The 15,108-nt window shown below is 41.5% G+C and overlaps 1 protein-coding gene across 1 annotated transcript in view; it reads left to right on the forward strand.

Moving 5' to 3' along the window:
- Positions 1-344: 344 nt before the first annotated feature.
- Positions 345-15,108, forward strand: part of cabp4 (calcium binding protein 4) — a 31,404-nt gene continuing 16,640 nt past the window's right edge. The window contains exons 1-5 of the mRNA XM_012865444.3: positions 345-402; positions 605-706; positions 1,048-1,180; positions 13,151-13,181; positions 14,794-14,937. Of these exons, the coding sequence (XP_012720898.1) occupies positions 347-402; positions 605-706; positions 1,048-1,180; positions 13,151-13,181; positions 14,794-14,937 (466 nt within the window). The 5' untranslated portion in view covers positions 345-346. The remainder of the gene's footprint in view (positions 403-604; positions 707-1,047; positions 1,181-13,150; positions 13,182-14,793; positions 14,938-15,108) is intronic.

Genomic DNA, 15,108 nt, shown 5'->3' on the forward strand with positions numbered 1-15,108 from the left:
TACCCACAGAATTGCAACTTTTAGATGTTTCTCTGCTCCGGCACACATGAATCAAGCATGTGTGCCGGATACCTCCTCTGCATGTCAGCAGATGTTTCAGAGGCCAACCAATGACATTCATTTAATAAAATGACTGGTTCATTGAATGAGGCAATCATTTGATTAAGATATGTTACAACATTAATGCATCTAAAAGTTACAGGACAGTGGCTCTCGAGGAATGGAGTTGAAGGCCCTTGAATTGAGGATATGGAGTTGTTTGCAATATTCTTTTTAGTTGTAGAGTTTTCTCTCTGTGTTCCATTTTTCTCTTTTTACATGTGTGTGTGTTTGCCTTTCAGCTGCAATGTCTGTAAAAAGTACCAAAGGAGGTCCAGACAGTCGACCATCCTCTGCTGCCAGGTTAGTAAAGATTTGTGGAATAAATAGAAATAAAAGATTGTTCAGATAAATGTAGCCAGTGCGTCTGTGAGCGTCTAAACTCCCCTGCCCCAACTACATCGTGAGCAGCAAAACAAATTAGATGAAATGAAAACATATTAAGCCAAGTAATAAAAGTCATTTAGAGCATTTGAGATTGATCAAGGCTTCTTTTCTCTCCCAGCGTATCTCCTCGAGGAGGGAGGGCTGCAGCAGCTGGAAGCTCGCCCTCTATGGGAAGATTCAAAAACAAGGCCCTTCAGCTTAGCCTCTCCAAGAAATTCTGGTTATTATCATCCTCTGTTTCTAATCAACATTGATTAAGATGAACGGAGTGGGTTATGTTTGGTTGTGCACTCAATTAGCACCGTCAAATGACAAACAAGCCGACAAGCCACCAGAGTTACCGACCTCAGAAAAACTGCTTTTCCTGCCTTTCTGCTTGTGAACGTGTACCCACTGGTTTGATGGATTGAAAGCTAAAAATGAACTTCATTAGTTTTAAAATGATCCCCCCAAAACACAATTAGGTTTTTTTTTTGTTTTGTTTTGTTTGTGAACTGAGCCGGGAGGGGTTTTTGCAGGCTTGGTATTGATGATGATAGCATCCAAATACACACTCCACAGCTCCAAGTCCTCCGCGGCCAAGGGGAAGGGGCCCGAGCAAGAGGAGAGCAAGCGGAAGAGTAAAAGGAGCCTCAGCAACAGCTCCATGGTGGCAGCTGCCTACGTCTCCTACCTAAGTAAACTTTTTGGACAGGTCAGTTCAGAAAGCACGGTACTACTCTTCCTTGTCTCAGACAACAAAGTCTTTGGAACGGTACAGTGCATTATCAAATTTCAACTTTTCCTTGTTTTACCACATACCAACCCGAAAAATTCATTTTGGATTTTATTTGTTACAACAGCACAACATAGTGCAGAGTTCATTAAAGATATAATGTTGCAGAATATAATGAATCACAGTCATCATTACAATGGATGTGGGCAAAAAAAGTAATTGTGAAAGACTGCTTATCTATTTGGTAGATTATTATAACTCTCACACTGTGAGAATGTCTTGGACTATTTGCAAGCACTCTAACTGCCCTGGGAAAAGATTGTTACCACTAACTAAAGGCAAATGCAGAGTTTAGATCATCCTGCGCATACCATCTTCATGTTGAAACATAGTGGTGGCAGCATTATGCTGTGGGGAGGCTTTTTTCAGGGAAGCGCGTGAAAGTTTATGGGAAGTTTAATGGAGGCGGCACAAGACTTGAAACTGTGACAGAACAACGGTAAACATACAGCCAGAGCTACAATGACGTGGTTTAGATCAAAGTGCATTCATGTGTTAAAACTGCTTAATCAGTCCAGACCTAGACGTGACTGAGAATCTACTGCAAGACTTGAAAACACACTCCATTCAATCTGACTGAGATTTCGCTATATTAAAAAAAAAAAGACTGGGGAAAAGTTTCAGTCTCTAAGGGAGCAACGCTGATTTAACTATTTAGCTATGATTACAGTGAAAGGAGGTTACACAAAGTATTAAATCAGGAGGCATGAAAACAAATACACACAGCAGTTTTGTGATTTTTGTTTGTAACAGATAATAACAATAATCAAATCCACCTCACATTTATGCACTACTGTTTAACATAAAATCTTAACGCAATACACTGAATTTTGCTGCTGGAACTTGACAAAAAGCGGAAAGATTTGAAATGAAAAAAATACTTTCGCAAGTCAATTTAGGTTAACGTCAAATAACTTTGATCTGCAAATTTCACGAAAGCCCGCATCTGTGATTATATATATATATATATATATATATATATATATATATATATATATATATATATATATATATATATATATATATATATATATATATATATATATATATATATATATATATATATATATATATCCCTGCGACAGGCTGGTGACCTGTCTAGGGTGTACCCCGCCTCTCGCCCAGTGAACGCTGGAGATAGGCAACAGAAACCCCTGCGACCCCATGAGGGATTAAGCGGGTCAGAAAATGGATGTATATATATATATATATATATGTGTGTGTGTGTGTGTGTGTAAAATTAAAAGAAAGGAAGGGAGAAAGGTGACGCAAGACATTAAATGAGAGAAAAGGTGACAAAAATGGAGTAAAGGAAAAAGAGAGTACAAAATAGTATTCCCATTCCCATTTCTACACCAGCAGAAACAGAGACAGAAAGAACAACAAAGCCAACAGAAGTATCACAGGCACAAACAACCAACCCCTATCACAGTATCACTGAAAAATACACAGTATAATGTAATTGTTTTAAGTGTATTTCATGATACCAAAGTTAACTATAAGGTTTCTCCATAAGAAAAATGCTCAATAGTGGTTATGAGCAGCCAAAGACCCACCACCCAAGGCAGTGAGGCAGACACCGGGGAGATCAGAGCCTCAGATATCCAAAAGGGACCCCAGGGCAAAGGAGCCTGAGGAGGATCAACACAGGAAAGCTGCATCCCCCATTCCAGATCAGAGATGAGGAGAGCCACAGGAAATTCCCCAGCAGCCACAGTGCAGAAGCCCCTGGGGGCTGCAGTGACACACCCATAGGCTCCGCCAGCGGCCAGCTATGCCAGCCACATCCAACCATGGGCCCAAAGACCCGAGACCCAAGGGCACACCTCCCCTCAGCAGATCCCCGATCCCCCCTGCCCTCCAAAAAACAACCAGCCCGCCCAGACCATACAGGCCCCCATCGAAGCTGGGGATTGCAATTTGTCAAGACCCAAAACCCAAACAGGGAGCTGGAGCCAGACATGGAGCCACTCAAGCCCAATGACGGCACACCCCAGGAACCCCAAATCCACCCCCTACCTACCCAGGAACAACACAGCTACCAGGCCAGTAACCCATGCTGGCTGACACAGATCCCCAACAACATGGTATGATGCCACTGGAGGTCATCCCTCAGGCATCCAAGACCCCACCCCAGCGGGGGCCACAGACCCCGGCACCAGACACCCCACCCAGGGGACCCCCTAGAAAAAAAAGACAGTTTTTAGATAATTTACATCTTTTCTTATCAATGGCAAGTAGTTTTTTTCATATTGTGACAAAGATTTATGTGTCTCTCCTACATCTCATCTGCTGCATCAAGCTTACAAAGGAACAATATTAACTTTATGCCTTGGATCTGCCTGAGACCAGACCTGAATATAATCCAGAATCTGAGAGCAGAGGGAGAGTGGCCATATTACGTCATTTAGGCTATCATGCACCTCTGTGCGCCCAAATGTTTCCGCTGCGCACACCAAGGCAAAATTCCTAACTATGCAGACAGTCCAGAGCTGAAAAACATGCGGACAAGCAAGCACTCCTTCTAGCAGAGGTTCACAAATATAGACATCTATACGATTGGGCACATAAAGATCACAGTGAGCGACCAATTGTTAACAATTCCTCTTGTAAAAAAAGAAGAGGCTTTAAAATGTTGGAAACAGCTGTTTTCTATTTTTACGTGTAGTGGGGACTGGGGAGTAGTAGGTATGGTGTAGGAGCACAACGCTGGCCTCTAGAGTGTAGGAGAATAGTGCTACTCAGGAGGGAAAGCTTAAACCAGCCCTTAAGCCATCACCATCTACAACACGTTGAAGAATCCCTTATAACATGAGTTACACCAGCATTTAATTTCCCCTTGGGATTAATAAAGTACTTTTTTAATTAAAATTGAATTGAATCCCTAAGACATTTTTTTTTACCACTTTTGGAGAGTTGCTCGTGCTGCCAGAAGAATAAAAGTTCCCTGAAAGGCAAACTCTGACATGGGCATGAATAATTTATGCTCTTCCCTGTAATACCAACCCCTTTCAATAAACCTGCGCCTTGGAATAAATATGAATTAAAATGAGCAGCTGAGGGAAATTGGTTTTTATTATGCAGCACCAACCTGACATATTAGCAATAATGTTAATTTAAAGATATACACCCTATTTTGCTGTGTACGTTTTGGCTCCGAGAGCACAGACCTTCCTCCTGCTGTGTATTTTATTTACTGGTCACGTCAGGAGCTGAATTATTTGCTGCTGAGCAAACATTTCAGCTTTTTTGTCCTCGGGGCCTCCTGCGCTAATCAAACCTTAATAATAACAACATGAGCAGTTCATAAGTAAACAAATTTCTCATGACATTTTCTTTGCCGCCTTGCAAAGGTTTTTTAAGGTGCGGGTAAAGTAAATGGTCTTCCTAATTATGGTTCACTTGGTTTTTTGCATTTTCAGCCCAATATTGCAGAGATGGATGCTTTTAAAGTAACATTTAAACCTTTTCAACATGTAACACAGCCTACTCCAGAGAGAAGGAGTTTACACACACTCACCACGTGCTGACGTAAAGGCAGTTTTGGAGCTCAGCTATTACCAATGACTCATGAATTTCTGTTGAGATTTATTTTCACCCATTGAACCAAATAAGAGAGCATACAAAACTCTTCTGGGGGAGGAACCTGAAGACTTGAAGTTGTAACAGTTTGTAGTTTCACAAAAATGCATGTCTTATTAAACAGTACAGAGCTGCAGAACACTGTTTACTATTAGCAACGCGCAACGCTTGCTAATATTTGGTTAGTTCAGGCCAATTTTAATGACAGTACATCCCTAAAGTTCATGAATGATGAGGAAATTAACTTAGAGATGAACATCCTTGACTTTAGAATGAATATTATATACATTTAGGGATTCTAAAGACACATTTAATAAATAATTCAGGGTAGGGCGATCACACAAGAAACAACTGCAATAAAAAAATGTGTGTTTGGACTGATTTATTACCAGTGTACTTATCAGACTTGGTACAGTTACTTAGAATTAATTAGTTTCCTGGCATGGGTCCAGATTTTAAGTAAAGCCGAGATCAGAACCTCTCCTGGAGCTTAATGTTACATTGCTTTACAAAATCAGCTTTAATGAGCCCTGAGATGAAAGGAAATTGATTAGAATGAACAGTCCTGGAGCAGAGAAGGCCGTAGCCTAGCATGAACTGGAAGCTGATGGGAGAACAGTGACTCTGACCGGAGTCAAGCAAGTTCATCAGAGTCAACTTTATTCACCAAGTTTGAGGATACAGACAAGGAATTTGACTGTGGATTCCAGCGCCCGCAGCGCGTAAAAAAACAGGCAGACAAGTAGCAGCAAGCAGAACAGCAAACAACAATCTATAACAGAACAGACATTATTAAAAGGCGAGAACAGGGGCAGTATGTAACAGGAGAGCGTTTGGCTCACAGCGAACAGTTATTAAGAATAAATATATTCCTTTAGAGGGAATAAAATAAAAAGCTAAAGAAACAATATGTACATATATCTGTATTTACACCCAATATTCCCTCCTCTTTTTTACTAAAGGCAGGTTGTAATAAATAAAGCTTATTTTACGCCACAGTGGAGTATATGACTACTTTGGCTGTAAAGGTGTTCATTATGTTCCTCAGATAGAAAGCCTGGGGGAAGAAACGGAGAATCTACTGGTCCAATCTCAACACTGTTTATTGTTTATGGGCGATGCCTAATCAATCCCACAGGAGGGGGAGAGGTTAGTCAAAACTTTAAGGAAGAATTTATGTTTATATTTTATCTGTTTAAATTAGACTTTGTGTTGATTGGAGAAAATGCGCAATAACTAAGAACTTATGTCCAATGATTTTTTTTTTTTTTTAAAAACCCTTCTAGTTATTTTACTCTCCCACAGAGTCTCAGACTTAAGCTGTTTAGGGTTTAATATGCATTAACCAAACAAATCAAAAAGTCCCTTGTACCTGCTGATAAGTAATCAGAATCCTTTTTATTTTTGTGTTCACAAACATTTGGTATCCACATATAAACAGTATGTTTATATATATATATATATATATATATATATATATATATATATATATATATATATATATATATATATATATATATATGTGTGTGTGTGTGTGTGTGTGTGTGTGTGTGTTTGTATTGTAAAGAAAAAAGGGGAGATTGCGAGTTGTGCACTATCCTTCATTTCTTTCCCAGCAGTGTAACTGTAGCTAATATCCTGATATAACAAAGAATGAATTCTTTCAGGGCTTTAATCTGCTTGTCATTAATTATTTACACTAGAGAGAGATTGTTCATTACCATTTGGCAAGATTATTCCAAAGAGGCCTTCACTAGACGAGTAATTTTACTAAAGCAAATGCGCCCAGTAGCAATCATTCAAACATAAAGTGAGCACTCTGGCAATTTTACCTTAAATTTTCTAGACTAAGAAAAAAAAAGAGTTCTCTTTATCAGAAAAGTCATTCCAATAATTTCACAAATGACCGGGTGCCAAGCGGCTGGGCCACTGCCTGATGTCGTCCTGTTTGGCTTGGGTTGAACATTGGCTGAGATCGTAATTGATATCACTTCTCCAGGTTCCTGCAGGGCACCACATTGGAAATATTTCAACTGGAATGAGGCCAACAGTCAAAAAGCCCAGCTCCCACTTCTAGGTGAAAAACACGGTGACATTGGGATCTGAAAGAGCTCACAAAGAGTGGATGTGACATGCGGATTTTTCTCCTAGAGAGTTAGATAAACAGTAGCTGCATTTCCAGTCTCTGTTTCTGCATGGGTTTGGTTTAATAACGTCACTATTGTGGTTGAACCTTTATTAAACAGAAGGAAACCCATATCCTTCAGACTCTTTACTGGCCAAGTTTGCGAAATCTAGAAATTGATTGATTGAAAAAAAAAAAAAAGATTAGCAGAGACATTAAACCCAACACTAGCATAAAACCAACACGATCTAGTTTCATGTAGGAATGCAGATATTTCCACCTGGAAAATTGTACAAAAGCCAAAACAATCAAATAGGGTAAGTACAACAGGACTTTATCCGTTCTCTCTTGATACAATTGGATTGTAGCTCCCTCGGTTTGTGTACGCGGGTGATAAGAAGGACTTAATTTGGCTTCTTTGTTCGATCGGGAAGGATTTCTGCAAACAACGCTGAAATCATTTGCACAATTTGTTCTCATGAGCTCCTTTCAGAGAGAAAAAAAAAAGAAAGATAACATTGCTGGCTTCATCAATCTGCAACCCCATTAACATTCAGTCATTCAGAGATTGGCCACTTCTGAATTAATGTTCCTCACAACTTCATTTAGACATGCTCCCGAAACTGATGGAGGGAGTCGTGGTGCGTGCGCGAATAATATGTCATCTATGCAGGGTTGGACGGTGCATCAACGTGACACCTACGTGTTTAGTTGATGTCGGAGTAATTGAAAGGTGTGCATTTCTTAAAATGCCTTCACTGTTGCTCAATCTGAAGACAAGCAGTCTCTAACGGATTCAGTGGAAGAGCTGTTTCTTCTAGTTACTGTAGCAGTGAGAGAAAACAATCCAAACCACGATATAGATCATTAGTTTCCTCTTTTTTTTTTTCAAAAGAAGGAATTAGTACAAAAAATCCTGAATTTAATTAAAATGGGAGATTTTATTTCAATCGTAATTCAAAGACAATGGTCATTTACTGTTGAAATGTCTGAGAAAGTACATCAATTGATATTATTATCACACTTCATTCTTTACTTTGTTATGAAAGAGATACACATCTTTTAGCTTTTAATATTAAATAATATTTAGACTTTATTTTAAATTTGCCAAATCACAACCAGACACTTTATTCTCACGTATGTTTTTTTGTTTTGTTTTGTGAGGTACTGGCAGAACCCAAACCTTAATCTCATTCAAATATTGAACAGAAGGTTGTTCTGTGTCAAGTGCATCTCAAACTATTGACGTTCCTTTGAAAGATTTTGAACCTTAGACGGCCGTTTCGGAGACGGCTAGCCTTTATAAATGGGAATCCTGGAGTACGGCTCCACTACGTGTTGCCCCCCCGACCGACGTTTCTTTCCATTTTGAACATTGAATGAATGAATAACTAAACACGCAACTGTCATAAGTCAGGTTTTTGTAAGGCTCTGGCCTGCAGATTCTGGCTGATTTGAATTCCTTCTGCGCATAAGGAGACACAAGAGCAGCTCTCGAAATACTGTATGTTCCCCCGGCCTTCGTTCTGTGAGCGCTCACGCATTCATTATTTATACTAGAAGCAGAGGGGGATTAAACTCCGTGTGTGTGAAAGAACGCTCGCCGTAAAGCAGGGGTTTTTTCATGAGGCTCTTGAATGTGTGACTTGTGCAACTAACCTTACTAAAACAACAATCTCAGTAGACCTGCATTCCCTGTGGTGACTCTGCAATCGATTCCTACCTCCACTCTGAGGTTTTAACGCTCCATATTAGTGCAAAAAAAAAAGGAGAACCATGTACAGGTGCATCTAAGTAAATTGGAATATTGAGAAGTTGATTTATTTCATTAACTCAGTTCCCTAAGTGAAAAACATCGTTTAGATTCATTCTACCCACACTGATTCATTTCTGGTAGTCAGGGTGGTTTTCTGCTACCAGCAAATTAAAACGCAACCTTTAAGATTAGAATGGTACGCTCAACCGACGAAGAACATTTTTAACACAGAAATGTGAATTTAATGAAAGGTTTGCTCAACACCTGCTCAAAGTGTGCTTTTAATCGGAGAAACAAGCCACACTGGAAAAGCTCATTCCAGTTCACTGAGGAACCCGTAGCTCCCTCAGGTCTTCTGAGACCTGCTCGGTGTTCCTGGATGTTAACGAGAGGGAGGCAGCGTTTAGTTTCAGCGAACATCCCCGAACACCTGAAATATGCAGAAAACCATCAATTGAGGTAGAATCCGGACTGAAAACATGATCCAGTACGGTAGCTCCCGGTCCCCTGGTGAACCGTTTGCTCGATTGCTGATGAATAACGGGAGCACACGACCTGAAGATGAAATTTGCATTTTTAAAATTAGTTTTTGGGCTTTGTGTCCACTTTTTTGAAAGACAAAAAAAAAAGTCAACCTGACGCCGGCCCTTTAACCGATCTCCATCAATAACTGATCTATCCAGTCTTACTTTGGTCTGATTAGCCGTGCAGAGAACGTTGAGGCAGAGAGACCTCCTGTCCTGCAGCAGTCCTCGGGTCAACATTAGCATCAATAACCACTGAGCCCGGATCACTGTCAGCTCTTATCTAATCCAAACAGACGAAAACATTTAGAATATCTGCCGTCTATAAGATTGAGTATCTAATTCTTATAAATGGAAGGGGACAGTCACTCGTGAGGTGGATTTTTTTTTACCTCCTCTGGCTTTGTGTAGCTGTGTTTTAAAGCTGTCCGTGTGCATACGCGTCACGCTAAAGAGCAGCTCGCATGGCCGCGTGAAGGCAGACAGAGAGACGTTAACGGTTTTACGGGCTCCGTTCGATGGATGAAAGCGAGCCCGGCTGGGTGGCACGCTGTCGGATCCTCTCAGGACGGGCGAAAAGAAGGGAAATCCAATTAATGGGCCGACCTCGCTCGCTAAATATTGGCCCCCGCGTGATTGGACGATCTCGCGGAGGGTAAACAGTGCTGCTGCAACATGACAAGAGAAATCACATTAAACCGGGAGGGTTTAATAAATCAGGCAGACATGAGAAGAGATATAACTCCCGATGCAACTGCCTCTTGGCTCTGCGCTTAGACTGAGTTGGCAATGCGGCACAGTGAATAATCACCGCAATGGTCGCCGTCCAAATAAATTACGGAGGCTTTTCTCCCTGTGACGTTACAGTGAACTTGAACAGCGTGACCTTGAATGATTTATGTTTTACCTGTGGCCCACGTTAGACTTACATTTTTCCCTTGTATCTCAGCTCCATCCATGCGACAAATCTTTGGAGAATCAGAAAGCTCTTCTCACGGTAGACAGATAAAAGCTCTGATTCGGAAAGAGAAGGAAAAGGCACCAAGAGAAAGTGTGCGTTTATGTTAGGGGGGGATTGACGTATGAAAAAGAATTCAACTCTATTAGCGCGACTCCCGCTTCCTTAAGGCTGGGTAAAAGCCATGAGATTTTATCTACCGTTAAGTCATACCTCACTTAATTTTTTTTATTTTAGCTTTTTAATTAATTTCTTTAATAAACAGAAAGAATAACTAGACAACCTCCTTGGTTGAGTTATCCATTTATTCATCTGTCATCTGTTCCAAACTGCGACACTTAAGGAGGTTTGTTGTCATTTTTAAGAGCAACATTAGCGTATATGCTAACCATCACCCAGAAAAAAAATAAAAAAAATTCTGCAGTGAGTGAAGACACTTCGGTCTGTGGCCCAGCATGTTAATATTTAGGTTTATGAATTGCATTGAGTGCCAGCCGTTTTCCTTAAAGCATCAAAGCAAAGCCAGCAGACTTGCACGTCCGTGTGCGCAGCAATCTGACCCTGTGTGAGCGTTGAACCCATAGACGTTCAGCAGCTGCCGTGTGCCATACATCTGTCTCACGCTGTAAGATGACAAACCGGAACGTGATAGGTAACCTCAGATCAGTGCATATGTCTGACTTGGAAGTCAAAATATGACATGATTTTCAAGCTTTTTAACCAAATAAAAATCTCCACCGTTGAGTAAAGTTTCCTAGAACCACCAGTTGCAGCTGAAAGTCATTTGGGGCATGTGTCTCCACCACCAATACCAAGTTCTGTCCAGTTCTTCTTTAGGCAGATTGATTTTCATGTCCTGCCACAAACTTTTTAATTAGATTTAAATGCTGACTTTGATTGGACAATTCCATCACATTCATCTTTTTGTAACTAAACCATTCCGTGTAGCTCTCGCTGTACGTTTAGAGCTGTTATCCTGCTGGAAGCTAAACATCTGTCTCAGGGACAGCTTTAAAGGAGAGGGAGCGTTGTTGTATTTCTCTTCACTCAAACCCACCAACTGGTCAGCTTCCCTGTCCCCCCTGCTGATGAAACCCCCCCCCCCCCCCCAGAGCACCCTGCTGTCCCCAGCATGTTTCATCACAGAGGCGGTGTGTTCAGGGTAATATACATGTGTCAGTTTTCCACCACACAAGGTCTTATGCAATATAGGCCCAAAGCAGTACTGTATTTGGTGTCAGAGGTGTTCAAAGCCTGCAACATTGTTTTATAACTTTGCTTTAAAGGGCCTCAGAGCTTTATCCCTGACCTGCTTGCCTTGGTTTTCTGAGGGCAATTTGTTTCACTGGATTTTATTTAGGGGTATGAGACCAAAGGGAACAAATGGCAAATGCCAGCCACACTTCCTGATTTTTATTTGCAATTACACGCTCCTTTGTTTTGGTCTGTCTGGTAAAATCCCAATAAGATACATAAAGATGTTGTGGCTGTAAATAGGAAGAAAATGGAAAAAGGTAATTTTTTTTACTGCTGAAATAGGAAAAGCTTTACAGGGAAGAGAAACTATGAATAATGGATGGTTACGAAGTTCTTAAATCCTTTTTCCCAAACCGTGCTCCTGACTTGCAACTGATTTCCAAACAGCTGACGTTCTAGTCTACTTTCCCCTTATTTCAAAATAGGTCCAACAGAGACATATGGGAGTTTATTACCAGGATCAATAAGAATCAGAATCAACTCTATTTTGGCAAAGTTTTGTGGGCCCAAACAAGGAGTTTGACTACGTAGTCCAGCGCTCGCACGGAGTAAAGAAACAGGCAGGCAAGCAACAGCAAGCCCTGAGAGAAAATACATTTTCTGGGGACAAAGGTAAAGAAAATGTCTTTAAAGCGTGTGATTGCCATTTTTTGTATGTAGTCATCTAAAAAAAGGTTCACTTGTTTAAATAATATTTTATTAAATGGAAAATGGACTTCATTTACAGGGTATATATGTATATCGCTTCCATAAGCATACTGACCACTAAAAGTACTTCACACTAGAGCTGCGTTCGCACTCCCTAACACACATTCATGAACAGACAGATGGGAAGGCAACTTGGGGTTAAGTGCCTTGCTCAAGGGCACATCAGCATGTGGCAGGAGGAAACTTGAACTCAAAATATTTTACCCTAATACGTTAAAAAAACATTTACACCTAACTGTATTCGTTCTTCCGCAGGACTCAGTTTAGACAGTCACTCAACGATATTTGATGCTTTTCACCTCTCATGTCTTCCCTGTCAGTTAGCAGACAGGCTCATTAACATATTGTGACTCCGAGCCCTCAGCAAACGTGCAAACCGGAGCCGTCCACAACACCTAAAGTGGACATTTTGCTCCAAGCAATGGTGCCCCTGTTTGCTGAAGCGCCTTAAAAATGCAGGAAACAGAGACACAAAAGCAAGCCGGAGAACGGCGAATGACTCATGCTGGTAGCCATATGCAAATAAATCGTCTTCTGCCTAAGTAGGCCAGGGCGCGCGAACGTATCTCCGCGAATAAGCTTTCATGTGTTTGTGTCTTTTTGCGACGAGGGCTGCTGTTGTATGGTGGTGCGTGGGCGTGTTTTTTTGGGCGCATGCAGACTAAGATTATGTCTCTGGATGAGGCAGACGCGGCGGAGACCGTCGGCGTGTGTGCACGGGCGCGTGATGCGGCATCATTTTGCCAATTAGAGAGACATGTCGCTGGGTGAAATCCCATTAGGGTTCCTCTGTCAGCACACGGCAGCTCCGACATGATACGCGTGTTGTTCTAATTTGGTAGTCGAAAGCCAAATTAGAAGTGGCTATTTCTCGGGAGAGTTCGGATTTTGAAGTCACCCTGATTTCGCACGGCCGTCCTGCGACGCCGTCCTCTAATCGTTACCCCCTTGTGTGTCCTTTTTTTTTTCTGCTCTGCAGGAGAGGGAGCTGGTGCCACTGGAGATTGACGGTGAGACGGAGGACCGTTTTGACGCTGCTCCTACAAGACACACGCGTGACACATTACTAGCCAATGCAGATGTTGTACGCGTCGCGTCGATATTTTCCCGCTTTAATCGTTTATGTAAGATTGAAAGACTTTCAGCCTGCAATGAATGAATAAACATGCAATGTCTCAGGCTGCAAAAAAAAAAAAAAATAAAAAATCAACTGAAAAGAAAATGGAGTGGGGAAAATATGCAGACCCAGGTTTTTCCCTTTTACAAAACGACACTTCAGCACAATAAAATGGAACGTTTTATATGTTTTTTATGCAACAGACCCACACAAAGTGTAGAGTAACGAAAGAAAAAGGAAAGGGATCCATGTGCATACTTTCAGCTCCTGGTACTGTGATGCTGGCCTCCAGAGCTCACCTACTTAATCAGTAGGGTCCACTTGAGTGAAGCTCAGTCTTAGACTCACCTGTTCTGTCGGGGACCTTTGAAATTTTTAGAGCCCATTAGTGAACAAACAGTCTCCTGAAGACTAAAGAGCACAGCATGCATGCCGGGGAGCGATTTGTGGAGAGACGTTTAAAGCTGTTTCAGATTGTAAAACAAGCTTGAAGAGAGTCCCACGTCTACCAGGAAACGGCCGTCCAAAATGACTGACAAGGCGAGCAGGGAGAGGTTTGATCTGAGACGGATGGTCGCTCTGGAGGAGCTGCAGGGAGCCGCTCTGACCTTTATGGAAAAGCGGTATGAAGAAAGACTGATGAAAGCATAGAAGCCGTGTGGAGGACGCGTTACATCTGAAAGAAGGCGCTCGGCTCAGATGAGACCAACATTGAACGTTCAGGCCAACATCCAGAGAGCTGTGTGTGTGTGGGGGAAAATAACACTGCACACCATCCATCCCCACTAGGAAACATAGGACCGCTGTGTTTTCCTCTGAGTATGGTGTGCAGCATGTAGCCTCAGGCTGCAGGGATGCGTTTCTGCAGAGAAAAAGGAAGCCGGTAAGAGTTAATGAAGAGGCAGATTAGCAATAAACACGTGACAATAATGAGAGAAAACCTGCTAGAAGCTGCTAAATTCTTGAGACTGGAGCTAAAGTTAAATACCAACACTAAAGATAATACCAGAACTACAAGGGATCAGATCAAAGCATATCTATAATTTAAGTGTGAACCTCCTGATAAAATTCTCCAAAGCTTGAGTCCTAAAATATGTTCTGTTGCACTTTAGCACGACAGGCCTGATTTGTTATACCCTCGTCAATTAACTGGCAACACTAATATTCACAGACCCGCTCCGTTCAATCTGCCTGAGCGTGGGCTATTTTAAAAAAGGAGATTTGGGGGGAAAAAAATCCGTCTTTAGATGTTGAAATCTGAGAGAAATACTCCAAAAAGACTTGCAGCAGTACGGTCAGTGAGAGGTCAGTCTGTAACCGGGTCAAAAACTATAGGAACAGGTGTAATTTACTGGAGTTGTCAGCTAGCAGACAGTAAATCTAAAACTTTTGCACAAACTGTGAGTTTTTGTGTGTGACTCTTAGAAAATGTTTTTTTTTTTTTTTTTTACCTCGCGCATTAGTACAGTTTGTTTGAACCAGTTTCATTTGTTTGCGTCTGCCAGAGCTTCAAGAGGCCTTTAAGGAATTCGATTATGACGCGGATGGCTTCATCCATTACAAAGACATCGCAGACTGCATGAGAACCATGGGCTACATGCCTACGGAGATGGAGCTGATCGAGATCATCCAACAAATCAAGATGAAATGTTAGTATTCATCCGTTGGGCAGAGCGTGTGTGTGTGTGTGTGTGTGTGTGCTTTTTTTTTACCCACTGCCTTCTCAGAGGATCAAGTGATGTGTGCATGATGGATGGCTCTTTCTGGAACGAACAGGTGGAAATGTGAGAGTAATGTCTCTGAGTGTGCTGCATGAAACA

Source organism: Fundulus heteroclitus, chromosome 5 (assembly GCF_011125445.2).
Source record: "Fundulus heteroclitus isolate FHET01 chromosome 5, MU-UCD_Fhet_4.1, whole genome shotgun sequence".
NCBI lineage: Eukaryota > Metazoa > Chordata > Actinopteri > Cyprinodontiformes > Fundulidae > Fundulus > Fundulus heteroclitus.